Source organism: Narcine bancroftii, chromosome 2, assembly GCF_036971445.1.
Source record: "Narcine bancroftii isolate sNarBan1 chromosome 2, sNarBan1.hap1, whole genome shotgun sequence".
Classification (NCBI taxonomy): Eukaryota; Metazoa; Chordata; class Chondrichthyes; order Torpediniformes; family Narcinidae; genus Narcine; species Narcine bancroftii.
In genome coordinates, this window is record NC_091470.1 from 37,008,253 (window position 1) to 37,027,303 (window position 19,051).

Sequence of the window (19,051 nt, forward strand, 5' to 3'; positions counted from 1 at the left end):
AAAGATAGTGGAACGGACCTCTGTCAAAGCATGCTAGTATACCGCACAAGTGTGGTATGTCACCAGCACAACTCCTTTTGAGATGTAGGCTAAGATCAAACCTACCCATTCAGGAGAACCTCCTACAAACTGGAGAAAGTGAAGAAATTCAAAGAACAACAGAAAGAAAAGCAAAAGTATTACTTTGACAGAGGAACAAAAAACCTACCGGAACTCTACACTGGTGACCAAGTAAGGCTAAAAGACAAAATGAACTTATGGACTAAGAAGGGAACTGTCTTTAGTGGTCCAACCAAGATCATACACAATTCAGACAAATGAAGGTGGTGTACTGTGAAGAAATTGAGATCTTCATATGGGACCAGCCACAGTAGATGGAGAAACAAATACTGTTGAACAACCTGAATACACATCGTCTGAGACAACAACTCAAATTCAAAGACAACCAATCAGATCGTCAGGATACGTGAATCCTCCTAAGAGACTCATGGAGCAAATTTAAAGACTCCTGCTATAGAATGAAGTAATGCTATCTTATTCACTCTTCAAATTTTAGTGTATATTAAGTTTAAAAAATGTTAACAATGTTGATAATAATGAAAATGTAAGTTTCTGGAGTAAGTTAAAATTGCAGAGTTATACAAAGAAAACATTTTAGTTAAAAGTAAGATACTTTTGTTTTAAGAAAGGGAGATGTAATGATAGTGATCATGTTTGCATTGCCTCTAGCAATGCCTTAAGGATATAGTTCCTGTTTGATTATCCTTGGCTGACTGCAGGGGCTGACACAGAGCAAGAGACTGCTGTATGAGAGATCTGTAATGAATGCTTACAGATCAACTTTACATCAACTTTAAAGTAAAGAACCTTTTCCTTCATTCATGTGTTGTCCAAGAACTCGCACATATGAATACAAGATGAAACAGAGGACAACCTGTATTTATATTAAAAAAATAGATCAACCTTGACCCATTTGACAACAAACCAGGGAAGATTCTTCCTCTTTCAATAATGTGGGACATGAGGGGAAACAAAAGCAGCTGTAATTATTGCTCTGCCAATCAGGCATTCCAATCCTAAAGGATTCTTTAGCACTGGTACAGCATCTATTCACACACCCTCAAGCACAGATGTTATGTGTTATATTATCCTGCTGCTCAAATAACTTCATGGAGAATGAAGACAACTTTACATTTTGGACCATTGCTTGGCAGAATCTCACAAGGATTAGATGAGGAAACTCACAAAATAATTAATTAATTAATGGAGAAGAAATTATGAGAAAAAGAAAATCTTACCATTTGAATAATGGTACATGATGACATAAATTAAACTGTTTTAGCTCAGAGAGAGAGAGAGTTCAGATTAATATTTTATCCAAAGAACCTCATATCAGATTTTGTAGGATGCTTTTCATCCTACAAAATACCATTAACATACACGATGAAACAATTCCTGGAGCAAAATGTTTGACCCAAATATTCAATTACTGACAGTTGATCCATTTTTACTTTCAAATCACAAACAATATTGGAGTTCTTTTAAAGTAGCATGGAAAGCACAATCAAGCCCATGAGAACTCAGGGCCTTTAAAGTGGATAGATTGAATTACTGTGCAACAATTGGACAAAATAAACCATGCAATAGATCCAAATTAATCTCAATAGCCCATGAGACCATGTTATTTTTGATCTTGTGTTGGAACTAAACCAGATCATGCCAGATCCAGCCCACTCACCCATGCAGTAGCTCTGTTCAATTGAATGGGGTTACAATTCGAATGCCAGAGAGTGTACTTTTGAGGAACCAGATGTAAAATTCATCAGAGTCCCCTCCTCTGCATATTGGGATGGGATTCAATAATTTGATGGTTTTTGACCAAGCAACCAGTTTCTTTCTAATAAAAATATACTCTGCTCAGTACAATGTGGTGATGGGGAGACTCCAATAAATTGAAATAATCTACATTGTATGTATCATAATTTAGTATCCACTGTCTGAATAAAGCCATTTAGTCCCAGAACCAAACTGATAGCTTGCTAATTCAGAGAAATATTGACATGATCTCCTACACCTCGTAGATGATAAAATGAAATCTAAATTTTCCCCAAACACATATATTCTTATATTGGTGGCTTCAATATAAAGTGTGATTTAATTGTAAAATTTGTACCTTAAAGGAGCTTATTCTGTTCCCTGACAGATTAAGCCATTTTAGCTGAACATTGAAATCCAAAGATGTATCTGAAATGCAGAATGTTATTTTAAAAGGTTTATATTAATTATTTCATCAAAATAAAAATAAAAAAAACTTTTTATAAAACTAAAATAATGGATCTGCAACAAAAGAACATCTCAAACTGGGCACGCATCTCACAAGACAACAAATTAATGAGAATTCCATCATCCACCAGTTTCTGTGTGAGACATATCATCCTGCCTTTGAAAAACATCGCTCATTCCTGACTGTTGCTGGCTGCAAACCCTGGAACTCCTTCCCAGAGAAGCCCACAAGGTCTGCAGCAATTAAGAAGGTACCTCTCCACTATCTTCTCAAGGGAAAGTGGATAGGGAGAAAACATCAGGATATCGCATAAGTAAATTATAAACAGTAACTTAAAACCTGATGTGATATTAAAGGCTTTTATTCATTGTGTGTTGTCTTTTGGTCATGGGGCACCAAACTAAATTCTAGTAATGTGTGCAAAATGAACAGCTATTATGAGTTTCCTTTTGAGTGCTGCAAAAGGTACAAGGAGATCAAGACAAAGTCAAGGATTTGTTTTGGAGAGGAGGGTTGATTGAAGGTCCAATTAAAGCCGAGAGTTGCTGAGGTAACAGCATCAGAGTCCTGGTTGAGGATCTGATTGGAGAAAGATTGTGGGTAGAGATAAGTGGAGGAGGATTCTGTTAATTGGATATCAGTGGTTCATGAAGAGTTGGGGTAGTGATTGGGTTTCCACATGAAAATTCTGTGCATTTGGCAAATGATAAGGGAAAGGGTGTGGTCAAAGAGTTCCCAAAATTGGGGTTAGGCTTAAAATAGATGGTGATTGAATGAGGAGAGGTGGTTGGTGAGAGGGGAGCCCAATGGATAGAAGGCAAATATGGCCCAGCACTGAAAAATGAAAACATTACTCAATAATGACAAATGGACAGTGCACCTCTGACTATGTGGACTTATTTCCCCAGCAATATGCCAGCATGAATAATGATAGTTGATGTGCATGTGTGCAGAAATAATTTAGGAATGAAAAAAAATCTCACACCAAGAAGTGTCTAATTGAATTTCAAAATAACAACAAACAACTTGGAAATAGTTATTTGTGTATTTCATACAAGTAAAAATCTATTTTTCCAATGGTATTGAACTAAAATTAATGGTCCTACGTGATTGAACTTCAAGGATGTATTTTCACAACACTTTAAAGTGCATCATATATAATGAAAAATACACCAGGTGGGATTATTAATCAACATTTAAAGGTGCAATTTGAAGGCAACATATTAGAATGACTTGAGAATTCTTTAACTATCAGACAGTATGGTCGGAATAAATGGATCATTTTTTTCATGTTTGAAGACTGTGTTGAATGAGTTGCTGTAATGATCTGTTCTGGCCTGCAAATGCTAATCAATGATATGCATGAGGGGAATCGATATATCCAAGTTTTATTTTATACATTCATTTTTGGGATAGGCACCTTTAAGAATGCCAGCATTTCATGACCTTCAGAAGGTGAATTATCTTGCTGAACTACTGCAGTCCTTCATACTGTCATAAAACATAAAACTAGGCCTTTCCTCACCAATCAAATGTTTTCTAGAGCTGGTCCCATTTTCCTGCATTTGACCCATATCCCTCTAAACATTTCCTATTGATGTACTCATCCAAATGCCTTTAAATGTCAATAGATCTGTCTGTAATACTTCCACTGGCAGACAGTTCCATAATCTGCATGAAAAAAAATCTCATGGGTCTCCTTTCAATTTTTCTCCTCTCACATTAAGCCTAAACATTTAGTTAGGCCTGTAAGGCATCCTCACCCTGGGAAAAAGGCTGTGACAATCCATCTTAGACCCCCCTCATGATTTTAAAAACCACAATAAAGTCACCCTCAGCCTCCTTCACTCCTCTCCCAGCTTCTCTAATTTTACCTTATAACTCAAGCTTTGCAGTCCAATCAACAATCATATCCTTCCTATAGTATGGTGTGCAGAACTCCATACAATATTCCAGATGCTGTCTCATCAACATCTTGTACATTATGACCCAACTCTTGTATTCAATGCCCTAGTCAATGTAGGCAAGTGTGCCAAAAGCTTTTTTCACTACTTTTGTCTACCAGTGTCACCCTTTCAGGGAACTACAAATTGAACTCCAAGGTCTTTAAGTTCCACAATACTTCCCTGGAGGCTGCCAGCCACTGTGCATATTCTGCCTTGGTTAATATTCCCAAAATGTGTCACTTTGAACTTGTCCAAGTTAAATATTATCTGCCATTCCTTTGTTAACTTTCCCTGTCCTCATCTTAGACTTTTGGTTATGGACACTAACCTAAATTTCAGTCATGCGTGCAAGTAAACAGCTGAAATGAGTTTCCTTTCTTCATTGTTCACCATACCATTAATTTTGGTGTCATCCACAAACTTACAAATCATGCCCATACAAACCATTTATAAGAAAAATGTGGACTCAGCACAAATTCCTGGTGGACCTCGAATGTGACCTCCTTCCACCGAGCCAATTTTGTATCCAATTAGCTAGTGCACCCTGGATCCCACGTAATCTAATCTTCCAAACCAGTTGACCATCCAACCTTGTCAAAAACCTTGTTAAAGTTCATGTAAACAACACTTATCATCCTGATCTCATCAATCTTCTTAGTCACATCTTCAAAATAAACAAATTCTTGAGGCACGAGTTCCAAGCACAAAGCCATGCTGACTATATTCACTTCTTAACTTTCCAGATTCAGACATATTCTATCACTTAGAAACCCCTTGAGCGCCTTTCCCATCATTAATTTTAATTCAGTGCTTGGTTTGTCCCTACAGCTCTTCTTAAATAAAAGTGCAACTTTACTTTTGGGCGGCACAATTAGTGTAGCGGTCAGCAGCCCGGGTTCTAATCTGGAGCTGTTTGTAAAGATTTTGTACATTCTTCACATGATCTACATAGGAGTAATTGGGCAGCCTGTGTTTCATAGACCAAAAGGACCTACTACCGTAGTTGTGCAGTTAAAAAAAAATGACAATCTCCAAGTCTTCCAGTATCTCACCTGTTGCTAACAGATCTCTGCCTGGGCTGCTACAATTTCTTCCCTAGCTTCCCACAATGTCCAGAATATGGTTGGTCAGGCCCCAGGATTTATCCACCTTCAAGTGCCTCAACATGGCCAGAATCTCCTCGTGTGTAATTTTTAAAATATTTTATTTTAATTTTCATAGACTCATCAAACAAATATTATAATCTTTTTTAACATTCACGTAACATACAGAGTCTGTATTTATCCCCCCCCCCCCACTCTCCTTCAACTGAAAACACCATCAATTAAATTACCTTGATAACAAAATGAAAAACAACCCAAATATTCCCTCCTCCTCTTTTCTCTGTTGTAATGTTGATATGTTTCCAGGACATCACTGTTCTCCTTCCCAATTTCTCCAAATAAAACTTCTCCATTTATGGACAAGAAGCATTAATTTAAGACCTCGCTTATCTCCTTGGCTCCATACATTGATGACTGCAATCATCTTTAAACATATTCTCTCCAAGGCTACCAAGGCTGGATATTATGCAAACTAGAGGGGAACAAAGATTCAGCAGGATTGCCATATATCTGTCTTATTTGGTGGTAGAGGCTGTGGATTTTAAAGGTATTGTCAGAGTAGCCCAAGTGAGTAATATTAATGTTTAATATGGTGGATGTTTAATAATTAACTAGGCACTTTATCCTGGATTGTATCAAGCTTAATCAGATACTGTATAATGTAAATGCACTTAGCCAGGCAAGCCTTGAATATGATAGAAATGCCATTGATATGTGAGAATTTGAGTCACATACTGCAGAATACCTCCTATCTGACTGGCTTTCTTTGCCTCATCATTTATGTACCTGGTGCATTTGTGATTATGATCATTGGTTAACTCATCCAAAAGGTTAATGTGGAGAGAATTCAGCAAGAATAATGCTACTGAATCTCAAGGGTAGATGCTGTCCTCCAAGGTGTAGACACTTCAGTTTTAAACATCCAGACCATTAACTTGGAAAAAAAAGTCCCTTTGTTCAAATGCTCCCACCAGTAAAAATGTCATTCATCCAGATATGCCCCCTTATTTTTTAAATATTTTAAAATTTAGACATACAGCACAGTAACACACCATTTTGAACCATGTGTCCATACCGCCCAATTTACACCCAATCAACCTACACCCCCAGTAAATTTCTAATGGTAGGATGAAACCAGAGCTCCTGGGGAAAACCCATGCAGACACCAGGAGAACATAAAACTCCATATAGACAGTGTGTGATTTGAACCCCAGTCCTGATCGTTGGCACTGTAAAGGCGTTGTGTTAACCGCTACGCCAACTGTGCAACCCTTAGGATCAAGTCAAAACACCAAAGAATAAAGAACCGACAAATATGCTAACAAGTGCATAGGCACAGAAGAACCATCGCCAGCAGTGTGATACCAGAGATGTGAGGCATGTGTAGCAAGAGATCAAAATTATAACAGACCAAAGACAAGTTTGCGAGTCAAAGACAATGACGTCTCCATTCTGGACAGATTGAAGATCTTCTACACATGGTTCAATGAGAAGAACAGGCTGACACCGAAGACAGCTCCGACTCCCCCTGATAAACGTGCAGTTTGCTAGCTGGGGCCAAGAAGAACCAACACAAGACAGCAGGACCAGACTACATACCCGGATGGGTACTGAAGGACTGTGTAAACCAACCGGGAAAGGTCCTTATGAACATCTTCAACATCTTACTATATCAGTTCATCAGTTCTGCGATTTTCAAGACAGTCATCATTATTCAGGTACAAGAGAGTTCGACAATAACAGATCTTAATGACTTCAGACCAGTGGTATGAACCTCCACCATTATGAAATGCTTCAAGCATATAGTGAAAGAACGCATCAAGGTTCACCTCCCAAAGACACTGGACCTACTTCAATTCACCTAGAGTCACAAACATTTCATTGACAATGCAATAGCCCTGTCCCTCCACTCTGTCGTGTCCTTCCTGGAAAAATGACACCTCATATCTGGACTGATGTTCATTGACTTCAGAGTTTAATACGATCATACCTCAGAGGCTAGTGGAGAAGCTGTCTTTTCTGGGACTTAACAGCCCTCTCTGTAACTGGATTCTGGACTTACAAACAGAAAGACCATAGTCTGTCCGGGTTGGTAGCAGAACGTCAAGCACCATCACACTGAGCAGTATACTCAGGGCAGTATACTCAGCCCACTCTTGTTCACATGACTGATCCACGATTGTAATACCAGATCCAGCTCCAGCAGAGACATCAAGTTTGCATATGACACGACAGTCGTCGGCCTAATCAGCAACAATGATGAATCACACGACAGCGAAGAGGTGGAAAATCTCGTGAAATAATGTGGGAATAATAACCTGAATCTCAACATGGATGACATGAAGGAGATGATTGTGGATTACAGGAGGACCAGGGATGACCACCCTCAATAACATGTTAATAGCTCAGTAGTGGAGAGAGTAGAGAGCACCACATTCCTCAGAGTCCACTTAAGAAGTCACCTATCCTGGACACACTTGTACAGGGACTTCCTGAGAAGACCAAGGTGGGCAAGGCTACCAGCTACCATCCTGTCAACTTTCCACAAGAGCTCTACTGAGAGCATCCTGACCAGCTGCATCACAGTGTGGTATGGTTGCTGTAGAGCATCAGATTGGAGGTCAATTCACAGATCATAACGGTGGGAGAGAGGATCACTGGAGTCTCCCTCCCCACCCCCACCCCCCCACCATTGATGTAATTTACTGGGGTCATTGTCTAAAGAGGGCTCACAAAATCAGTGAGGACCCCTACCACCCTGCACACAGCGTCTTCCAGCTACTCATGTCGGCAAAGAGATACAGAATTATCAGAGCCAGACCCACCAGCCTGAGAAATAGCTTCTTATGGGCAATGAGACTGCTGAATGACTGATGAACTGCTCATACAAACCCTCCATGATTCTACTACTTATTTAACATATTTATTTATCTTAATATTTGTAAATACATTCTGTACACATGCATTATTTGTCTGTCTGTGTGTAATGTCTGAATGTGTGTTTGCAGTGTTTTGCACTGAGGACTGGAGGTCACTGTTTCTTTAGGTTGTACTTGTACAATTAGATGGTAAATAGACTTGAACTTGAAATAATTCACTGTTTATCCTTTAAGGTCTTTTATAATTTAAAGGATAATTTCTGAGATTGTGAATATAAAAGCAACCTTACTATAAAAGAATTGAAAAGGACTTCATCATAACCGCACCATTTAAAAAGACTAGACTTTGTAAAAATATTAATCCATGGAACAAGCTTGAATTGAAGTTAAACAAAACCACGAATAATCAGACTAATGTTTTTCATTTGAGTGAATTTTATCTCTTTTTGAGAGTAGCTGGTAGAATACAATGGGAACCATTCAAGCTGAATTGTAACTTCATAAATTGGCAACTCAAACATTTTCCCATGGAGAAGTGTAGCATACAAAACATTTAGCCACTTGAATAAAGATAGAGAAAGAACAGGAAGAAAAGAATCTGTAAATATATAAAAATGTTACATCTTGTACACCTCAAGGATTTTAATTAGTCTAGACTAACATTAGATGCTTTAAAAATACAATCTCTTACTCTAGAAATACAAATATGAAACAACTTAGATTAGATTATTGCTGTTTAAATAAGCCATGGACTGTCATCTTGTTCAGGCACAGTCTCTTTGCCATACCATGTCCGTGCTAACCATTTCAATTATAGCCTACCATCTAGCCTTGATCTATTTCAATTTGGTTTCTAAAAGTAATAAAAAATTGAAATAAATTTATACTTACCAATAACATCAATTAAATTGCCAGCAAGATTTAGCTCCTTTAGATTCCTTAGTGTATTTAGCCCCTGCAGAGAAAAAGTAAAAAAGTTTGTTTAAATTATACTATCAGTTTAAATTTCTACTATCATTAAAGTTTTTCTACTCTCATTTTTACTTTCTAGACATCTTGTTTATTTTGTCTCATACTGTTCAAATACTAACACTCTTCTATTAAAGATTAAAATATAAAGCATGTATAAAATGAGCAAAATGTCCCCCTTCTATGATCCTAGGATTTAAAAGGAAAGCACCTAGCCAATAAATCCAATTCCATTTCTCAAAAAGAACACATCCTGACATTAATCCATAGATTTGTATATTCCTTATCCTCATCTACCTGTTAATCAGCTTTCAACATCTTTACAGCATTTCAGAATGTGAAAAAAAATCTGTTGCTTGTCAATCTTTTTGCCAGTGATTTTACTTTCTATAGTAAATAGAGCATCTATAACCTTCCAAAGATTCTGAAGTTTCAAACTCCCATGTTAGCATGCTGTGAACAAAAAAAACTATCATGCCATTTTGAAGACCTTCATATCCTTCTTCAACTATAGTCCCCAGAATTGTGCTTAACAGTCCAAAAGTACAGTAAGAATTTTTTTTAAATGTGTTTTGTCGACCTTTAGGGGTTGCATATGAACACCAATTTCAACCTGCTCAATGAAAATTCTCAACGTCGAATTATTGCACAATTCTCTGCTTTTTACTCCATTTGTCAGGTTTCTGCTAATATGACAAGAGTTACTGAAGATGAAGTTAAAATGTCAAGGTGGGTACAAAAGGGATGGTTTCGAACAAAGTAGAGTGGAAGACCCTTTGGTAATGCATGAATAATACTTTTTTGAGTTAGGATTGAGGACAGTAGAGTTTAAAATGATGACAAGTTAATGATATGTGGAATATTGCAGGTCAGCCATGAAAAAATTTCAAATGGTTTCAGAGGAAAGAATATTCTAAAAGTTCATTTCTATGAAGATTACAATAACAGCATAACTGTACATACAAACTTCACGAGACAAATGTGCTACAAAGCATTTAAACAAGCAAAGCCAAAAACATTCATTCTTAAAATGATCAAATGCTCGGTAAAGAAATAGAGTCTTAAGGACCAAGAGACCATACTTACTTCTATGACTTTAATTTTATTGTTGTTCAACCAAAGAACCTCCAGCTTTGTTAGATTTTCCAGATTTTTAATCTTAGTGATCCTATTGTAATATAAGTAGAGTTTTTGAAGATTTGTACATGAATCTAATCCTTCAATGTCCTAGGAAAGCAAGGTTATTTTTGTAATCAATCCCATTTTCATCCATCCATGCTGAAGGAAATGAAATTTTGATACTTTCAGTTTGCCCTTCCAAAATTTGGGAAGATTTTTTTTATTTGTTTGTATTGCACCATTTGGAAGAGTTTCAAATTGTAACTGGATTTTAATGCCTATAATGTCAATAACTTTTCTGTAAATAACTTCAGTGGCAATATTCAGCTACTACTAACTAAATTTGACAATCCAGTCATCAGCAAGTCAATACATTTATGATTTGCTATGATTTTTTTCCTACATTATTTTACTTTGTCTTTGTCATGACTTTGGAAAAGCAAAGATTATGTTTTCAAAAGACAGAACCAATTCATGGGTCTAAAAAAAAGCAAAAGCCTCAGTTAGCTTGTAATGTAATTTTTCATAGAATGCCTTGTTATGAAAAAAATAATGACTCTACAACTTATACATATCCAAAGATAATTTGATTTAAAATGTCTAATTTATGTGACAGGAATCAATAAAGTTTAAAGCTACAAAAACTATATAGCATTGATTTAATAGTACTGGACATATCAAACAAAGATAACTATTTAGAAAAGAGAGAAACATGAACCAACTACCTATAATTGGTACTTAAAGTACTTCTATTTTATTCCAACAAAGCATGCAACTCACCACTAAGTGGGACTCTACGATCCAGAGTTCAGAAAGCAATGGACATCCTTCCAAACCTTCAATCTGTCTGATATCCTGCTTCACTAATGAAAGAATAACTAAATTTGGAAAGTTTAAGAGTCCCACTATTCGAGAAAATCCTGAGAAAAACATTTCCAGTTTGGTGACATGTGCTCCTTCCTGAGCAATCTTCTCATATGATAATCCATTGCATGCACACTGACAAATTAAAAACAAAGTTAAACGGAGTAGAGTGGGATTCAATATTGCTTATTACCTTTCCCAAATTAGCATTTCTGAAGTTATATTCATAACAGCAAAATAATCCAAATCAATGAAAATGGGGTATTTGTTTTGAATTAACACAAAAATAAGTTTATATTGAAGAACTAAACACATTGAAGCATTTGAATGTCTTTTTTGTGGTCCCTCAGTCCTTTTGGATCAAAATTGATTAATTTATAATAATTATCTAAGTTAGGGAGTATTAGAAGAGACACCATCATTGAATCCAAGTCTATGGGGTAAATAAAAGATGAGAGAGCAATTCATAGCAGAGTTGAACAGAATTTTCATTCCAACAAAAACTGACACCAATAGATAGGGTGGGAATACATATTTCCTCCATAACCAAAATGGAACAATGCAGTTCACTGTTAGTCAATATGTAACCAGAAATAATTGCTAATCTAGCAGTACTCAACCTGAAAACAACTGGCTGTAAACATTGACAACACAATGCATCACAGAAGGGCCAAGGCAATCATCTTTCCAACAAAAGCAAGTCCATCATGAAGTTCCCCCACCAACATCATCATGGAGGTCAGTATGGAAAATTAAACTCCAAAAAGAAATAATATGTGCTCTGATGTGTGGTAATTTCATTGATTTTCAAATTTCCCATAATTTTTAAGTTAATATTTTAAAAAGATCCTCAATTTTAACAAAATTAAAAACAAAAAAATCCTAAAAATTAAAAATTGCAGATACTAAAAACCTGAAATATAAATAGAAAATCCTGGAAACCCAGTGGGTCAATCATAAAGCCATTTCCCCAACATCTCCCCTTCCCTTTCCAACTGTAATTTTCCACTCCAAATCCCAATCCAGTCTTTCCTCTTGAGTCCTTTGACACAGACTTCATTCTTTCCTGATCATAATCTCCATTACCTCTACAATCCACCACTTAATCACCAGCACAGCGGCATAGCTAATGCAGATGTCTCACAACACCAGCAAGCGATCTCTGATGTGGTATGTGTGTAGTTTGCATGTCCTCCCAAAGAAGTGCTGGTTGCCAGGTTAATTGGTGACTGCAAATTCCCCTGTGTGTTGGTGAGTGGCAAAAGAATCAGGAGGGTATTAATGGGAATATGTGAGACTAAGTCACAGGAAATAAATGATCCATAGTATTGTTGTGAGGGCCAAACATTCTCCTGATACATTGTATAGAAATATGTGATAACTAGTCTACCTGTGAAACAAATTCACCTCAGAGACAAGGCCTGTTCCATTGGATGCACTTTGGTCTCAGCATGAAACTCCTAGAGATTCCTGAATAACACTATCTTAGCTCATCTTATTAGGCATGTTATAATTTAGATTTGTAAATTCAAACAAAGAGAAACAGGCTCTTCACCACCAGCTCCATTCTGACCATCAACTATCTATTTCACTAATTCTATTTCCAGCACTCACTCTATAGCCTTTGTTTTGACAATTCAAGATTCATCTAGATACTTCCTGAAACCCATCCCTGCATTCCACTCGCAGGTGGAAACATTTCTTCATCAGACCCCCTCTTAACCCTTCCAATCCATGTACCCTTCTAAATGTCTTTTCAACATTACAATTTCCCCCAACTTTTCCACTTTCCCGGGCCTTAGGCTGAGCTTCAGTAAGGGCTCCCATGACTTTTCCCCCATCCTTCATCCAACACTGTGTCTGTGATAAAATGCCAAAATGTTGGAGGAACTCAACCAGTCTTATAGCATCCACAGGAGGTAAAGATACCTTGAAGAAAGGCTCAGGCCCAAAACATTGGTAATACATCTTTACCTCCTACAGATGCTTGCACATGGCTTTGTCCCCTCCTGAACTCATCAGAACAACATTTTAATAGTTTTCTCGGATAATGCAGTCTCCATACAAACACATGCATTGATATAGAAAGATTTAAAGTGATATCAGCAAGGATGTATAGCCAAGTTCTGAAGTCAGGGGGAGTGAGAGCATGTGAATAGGCACCACGTGTCAAGTGCTGTCCGGGGTGGAGGGAGGGGAGGTCGGCAGAGAGGTGTGCATTGGACCAGTTATGTAACAAAGTTGTAGATACATAGAAATGGTTATTAAAAGGATTCTCTCATATTGTGAGTGTCCCAGAGAAGAGAACTGATGTTGAAGATTAGAAACGTAAGTGGAGAGGAGATCTGGAAGAGAGCTTCTTTTGGTTGAAATCTGATATGCACGACTTGAGGAGATGATGGAAGCAGAAACTCTCAATTTATTCAAGAAACATCTGGAAAACAGTTGCTGGCTATGCACCTTCAGCGGGCAAGAGTGATTAAGTAAATGTAAACAAAGATGGAGGAACTTTTCATTTAGTGTAAGACTCAACGATTTTCTGAGTTATCATGACCCACAAGTGACATTAATAGATTTACCAGGGTTTTGGACAACGTAGAAGCACACAGGATGGAGATCCAACCAACAGCACACATGCCTAGGAAGGAGGGCACCCCGCTGCTGCCCTCCAAAGCCCAGAAATCCAACTCCAGGCTGTCACCGAGCAGAAAGTCCATGGAAGTGAAAGCAGACAGGATGAAAAGAATATCTGGGCAGTGATGATCAACTTGGGCACAGTTACTACAAGGCTGGCTACACTGCATTGGGCTATCCCTTCCCTTGGTGCTGCTCCCCTCAGTGGTGGGCAGACCCATGCAGATGAGCATCAAATCAGGCCACAACTGCCAGGAGAATTTTGTGGGTGAAGAACTAGCCGCGCCGGAGCCCATGCTGAAGCTGGTCAGCCGCTGAGGCCCATCATTATGGTGGACTGAATAGCTCTCATGCCTCACATCTTCCACAGGGCCATGAGGATCCTCCCCGAGGAGCACGCTGTGATGGTGGCTGACCCTCCCCTTAGCCCAGCCAGCAGCAGGGAGAAGATGGCCGAGATTCTCTTTGAGGCTTTCATTATCCCCGCCATGCATATCACCTACCAGTCCGTCCTCTCGCTCTACTTCTACGGCCGCACTACTGGCTTGGTGGTGGAATGTGGCCATGGAGTCACCCACATGGCACCCATGCACTAAGGTTGCATCGTGCTCCATGTGACCAGTGACAGCCAGGGCCAACAACTGCAGCACTGACCTCAATGACTGCCCCTTAATGCTACTCAATGAGACAGGCCACTGGTTCACTGACAGCAGGCTCCACATCATGGACGACATCAAAAAGAAATGCTACTATGCTTCAGTCAACTTTGAGGAGGATCTCAGCCTGGATGTGAATGAGCACCTGGTGGAATACAAACTCCCCGATTGCTGCATAATCACACTGGTTAAAGAGAGGTTCCACTGCCCGAAGGTGCACAGTCCCAGCCCTCCCCTTGGCCTACACCAGAGCTCCCAACCCCAACTCTGAACCCTCTCCTCAGCTTTCCCCGGAGCTCCTGACTCCAACTCTGATCCCTCCCCTTGGCCTATGCACATGCACTCCGGACAAGCATCGGGAGCTCCGGTGTAAGCAAATGCTGTGGTCTTACAGCTATGACAGAGTATATAAAATTGTTTTTGAGAGATAAATTGATAAAGGTATGTTAGAGTAGGTTACATACAAACACTTTATAACAGATCTTATTTGAAATACTGGAGCTCTACTAATGCTAGACATATTGGGGCCTCACAGCTTTTGCAAGAACTTTGAAGAGTTCTCAAGAGACTTCACTAATGGATTGTTGTTTACAAAAGGCAACAGATGAAAGATCTTATTGGAGCCGCTTTCTGACTAGAAGAGAGCTTGCTGTTCTAAGAAGGTCATGTTGTTTTGAAAGCAGAGAGTCAAACAGGGTTTATCTCAGAGAGAGAAAGAGAGAGAGAGAGAGAGAGAGAGAGAGAGAGGGAGAGAGAGAGAGAGAGAGACAGACAGACAAACAGACAGACAGACAGACAGACAGACATTACTTGTACAGTGTTACAGCCAGCAGACAGCAGCTGGGACTAGATAGGACAAGCTGGCAAGCTTATGGAAAGCCCATTTGGTTCATTCAAGAGGAGAGGACTGATTTCTAATGTTCACATGGAATAAGAGAAACAAGAAGGAACTCTGTGATGACCTGAAAGAAAGAGGTTTTCATCTGGAGAACATTGAAGGGGAAAGTTTCGTCAGCAAGACACTGGAGTGGCTGAAAGAAGTACATCAGTTGTGGATGTCCTAAAACAACAAATCTCTCTCTGAAAACTGACAAGAACCTTCCTGATCAGTAAACATTTATCTTTCAAGCACCAAAGCCTGGTGAACTTTATAAATGTTAAATTATATGTACGGTATAAGAATTGCCTGCAACCAGTGAACTTAGAGGAATGAGAAGTGAGATTGGACTGTGAACCAAAGAACTTTTCTGAACTTACTCACACATTACATACACGTGCACTTAGAATTAGAAGGGGGTTAAGTTAGGTTAAGTAAGTCAATAGAGTTGAAGTTTAAGTTAAAGTTTGAGTCTATTTTCATGTTTAAAGATAATTTAAAGCAACTTTTGTTTAAGTAGCCATTTGTCTTTGTGAATATCTATTGCTGCTGGATTTTGGGGTTCTCTGGGCTTGTAACACAGCACACTTCAAAAATATGCAGTGCAGGAGGGCCGTGGGGGGTTAGGGGTGCTGCTGGGCTGAAAAGGCGGGGGAGCAGTCCCTCCCTCTGCTTCCCTCCTAGCTATGCCCCTGATAAAAGATATAATATATAGATGGATAAAATAAATTGATAGATAAATAAGGAGATAGGAAATCGTCATTTATGTTGCAGCGATGTCAGCTAAGAGAGAGGTACATGAAATGAAATCTTACTGGTGACTGGCCGAAGATTTGGTTTAGCAATACAGTGTTTCTTTCCCCCAAACCCCTACATTCCTTCTTGCTGTCTGAACTCATTTATACTCTGGATCGCATTCCCCATGTTTTAATTCTCCTATTCAAGTTGTCTCTATCCCCCCCCATCCCTTATCTCCCGTGAGCCACCCCAATGTGATTTCAAACGTGCAGTCCCGACACCGGTTGGCTCAAACCCTCTTGCCCAAATCCGTTCTTCAATCACCCCTTTTCTCCTGAAGTGTTGACAACACTGGAAAAGACTCTGCTTATTTTATTTCTAAATGTTCCCCATTGATAACACATCCAACTCTCAAATACAACGCATTGATCTCTTTGCCATGGCTACTCGGGAGAGAGTTGTTCACTTGTTGCACCTGCTGCAAAAGACATTGTAAGTAACCAGCTGCAATCTGCAGCAACTGGGGTTACTCGGCTGCCTGGCCAGTGCCGGCTGAACACAACGCGGCCAGAGGGAAAGGGGAAAAGAGCCATAACTTGTGGATTTTGTTCAGTTTCACCCAGCAGTCATGGGCAAAGGAAGCAGTGTGCGCAAGTTGCCAGTTGTGTGTGGGCCTTCTTACTCACAGACACACTAGCGCTATTATAATGAAATGCATTGCAAACGTGTTTCTAAAAATCTTAAACTCCCAGTGTAATCAGACAAAGACAGGCCAGTGACAGTGCTGCCGCTAGCTTAGGTGTAGTTCGGGGGTCTCTTGCAATCTGGCAGCTTTAACAAATAAATATCGGAGAAATCCTGGTGGAAAACTCAAGCAAATGCAGGGATAATGTACATACAGAGCACGCAAGATTCGAATCCCTGTCCTGATAGTTGGTGCTGTAGTCTGCCTGGGGTTAATGAACATTCTTTTAATAAACTGTCACAGTTTCAAGGGGTCAAATTTATGCTTCTACAACCAGTGATGGATTAACCATTAGGCTGAGCAATGAACCTCAATATTTTTGTTAAATCAGACCATGAATCTCAGATCCACTTACTTTCCAGGACCCTAGGCTTCAGCCAACTCAGCCTAATGGTTAATGTGCCACTGGACCTCATCTGGGAATAAATAAAAACCCCAGCAACCTTCTTTTTCGCCTGTCAATATGCTGGGATGGATCCCATCACTATTCACCATTATCTTCTTCAAAAGACCCCTTCTTGATAACAATATGCCCTACTATAGCAGCATACCCCTCCCTGCTATCACTTTCTCCTGGCCTTTTTCTTTGATGAATAATGATACAAAATATTCACTTAGTACCTCACTCAGTTCCTCTGGCTCACTCAGAAATTCTTTCTTTTGTTCTGCTAAAATACATCACCTCACACTTAACAAAATTAATTATTTCTGTCATTGATCAATGATCAATATTGTTCCTTAATCTATGATTACTCTATTACTCTATTCAGTATCAACAATACCAGCAATTTTTGTATAATCTACATCTTCTTCTTCTTTTCTTCTTTGGCTTGGCTTCGCAGACGAAGATTTATGGAGGGGGTAAAAAGTCCACGTCAGCTGCAGGCTCGTTTGTGGCTGACAAGTCCGATGCGGGACAGGCAGACACGGTTGCAGCGGCTGCAGGGGAAAATTGGTTGGTTGGGGTTGGGTGTTGGGTTTTTCCTCCTTTGCCTTTTGTCAGTGAGGTGGGCTCTGCGGTCTTCTTCAAAGGAGGTTGCTGCCCGCCGAACTGTGAGGCGCCAAGATGCACGGTTTGAGGCGTTATCAGCCCACTGGCGGTGGTCAATGTGGCAGGCACCAAGAGATTTCTTTAGGCAGTCCTTGTACATTTTCTTTGGTGCACCTCTGTCACGGTGGCCAGTGGAGAGCTCGCCATATAACACGATCTTGGGAAGGCGATGGTCCTCCATTCTGGAGACGTGACCCATCCAGCGCAGCTGGATCTTCAGCAGCGTGGACTCGATGCTGTCGACCTCTGCCATCTCGAGTACTTCGACGTTAGGGATGTAAGCGCTCCAATGGATGTTGAGGATGGAGCGGAGACAACGCTGGTGGAAGCGTTCTAGGAGCCGTAGGTTGTGCCGGTAGAGGACCCATGATTCTACATATTTACTAATCATAGATCCTATTTTCTAAGATGTGGATCTTCAATTATAAATCGTTTTTAAAGTCCATTAGATGCTGTTTTTGCTATGTTCTCAATGACAAACATGGGAAATTTTCAATTTATGCCCCACTGTATTAATGAAAAACAAATTTATAAAGAAAATCATACACAATTTCTCTCCTGAAACAACAACCTTTGGTAAATGAATGAAAATAATAAATATAATTCTTATGCTTATGGAGAAAATGGATAATTTACAAAATGACATCATGTATTATCAATGAAGGTCAATGAGTGGGTTGTTCTTACCAATTCTCTCAAAATTTCGTCTTCTCCATTTGGTAATTGGCTCATCTTTAAAAATTATTCATTTGGAACATGACAATATGCAAATGAACTCCTGATGAGTTAAAGAAACACAGTAAAATCAAGCAATTTCATGCGAACTTAACAAACTTAGCTCCATAGCCAAGAAAGCCCAGGAGCGCCTCGACTTACTCTAAAGGTTGGGGAAAGTCCATCTCCCATCCTCACTACATTCCATACAGGTTGTATTGAGAGCATCCTGTGCAACTCTACCACTGCCTTAGATGGCAAGACCTTGCAGGGGATAGTGAAGTCAGCAGAAAGGACCTTTGGGGACATCTACTGCACTCGATGCAGGCGGAAAGCAATAAACATTGTGAAAGACTCCACACATCCCATCCAAATCTGGCAGGTGATACTGTAGCAGTCAGGTCCTTATGTACAGTGTGGGAAATAACTTTTTCCCCAAGCCATCAGGCTTCTGAACTCCCAGTACAGATGT

At 39.3% G+C, this 19,051-nt stretch overlaps 1 protein-coding gene and 1 pseudogene across 8 annotated transcripts in view; one reads left to right on the forward strand and one right to left on the reverse strand.

Annotated features, from left to right (window-relative positions):
* The window catches only part of lrrc9 (leucine rich repeat containing 9), a 168,586-nt gene that overhangs the window by 147,708 nt on the left and 1,827 nt on the right, over positions 1-19,051 (reverse strand). For all 8 annotated transcript variants that reach the window (XR_011351144.1, XM_069916304.1, XM_069916303.1 and 5 more), the window contains exons 2-6: positions 18,553-18,643; positions 11,081-11,299; positions 10,268-10,408; positions 9,104-9,167; positions 2,174-2,244 (exon numbers count right to left, since the gene is read on the reverse strand). Coding sequence is in view for 7 of the 8 variants with exons in the window: in XM_069916304.1 (XP_069772405.1) it covers positions 2,174-2,244; positions 9,104-9,167; positions 10,268-10,408; positions 11,081-11,299; positions 18,553-18,597 (540 nt within the window). In the remaining variant the exon portion in view is untranslated. The remainder of the gene's footprint in view (positions 1-2,173; positions 2,245-9,103; positions 9,168-10,267; positions 10,409-11,080; positions 11,300-18,552; positions 18,644-19,051) is intronic.
* LOC138752201 (actin-like protein 7B) lies at positions 11,897-14,725 on the forward strand (annotated as a pseudogene).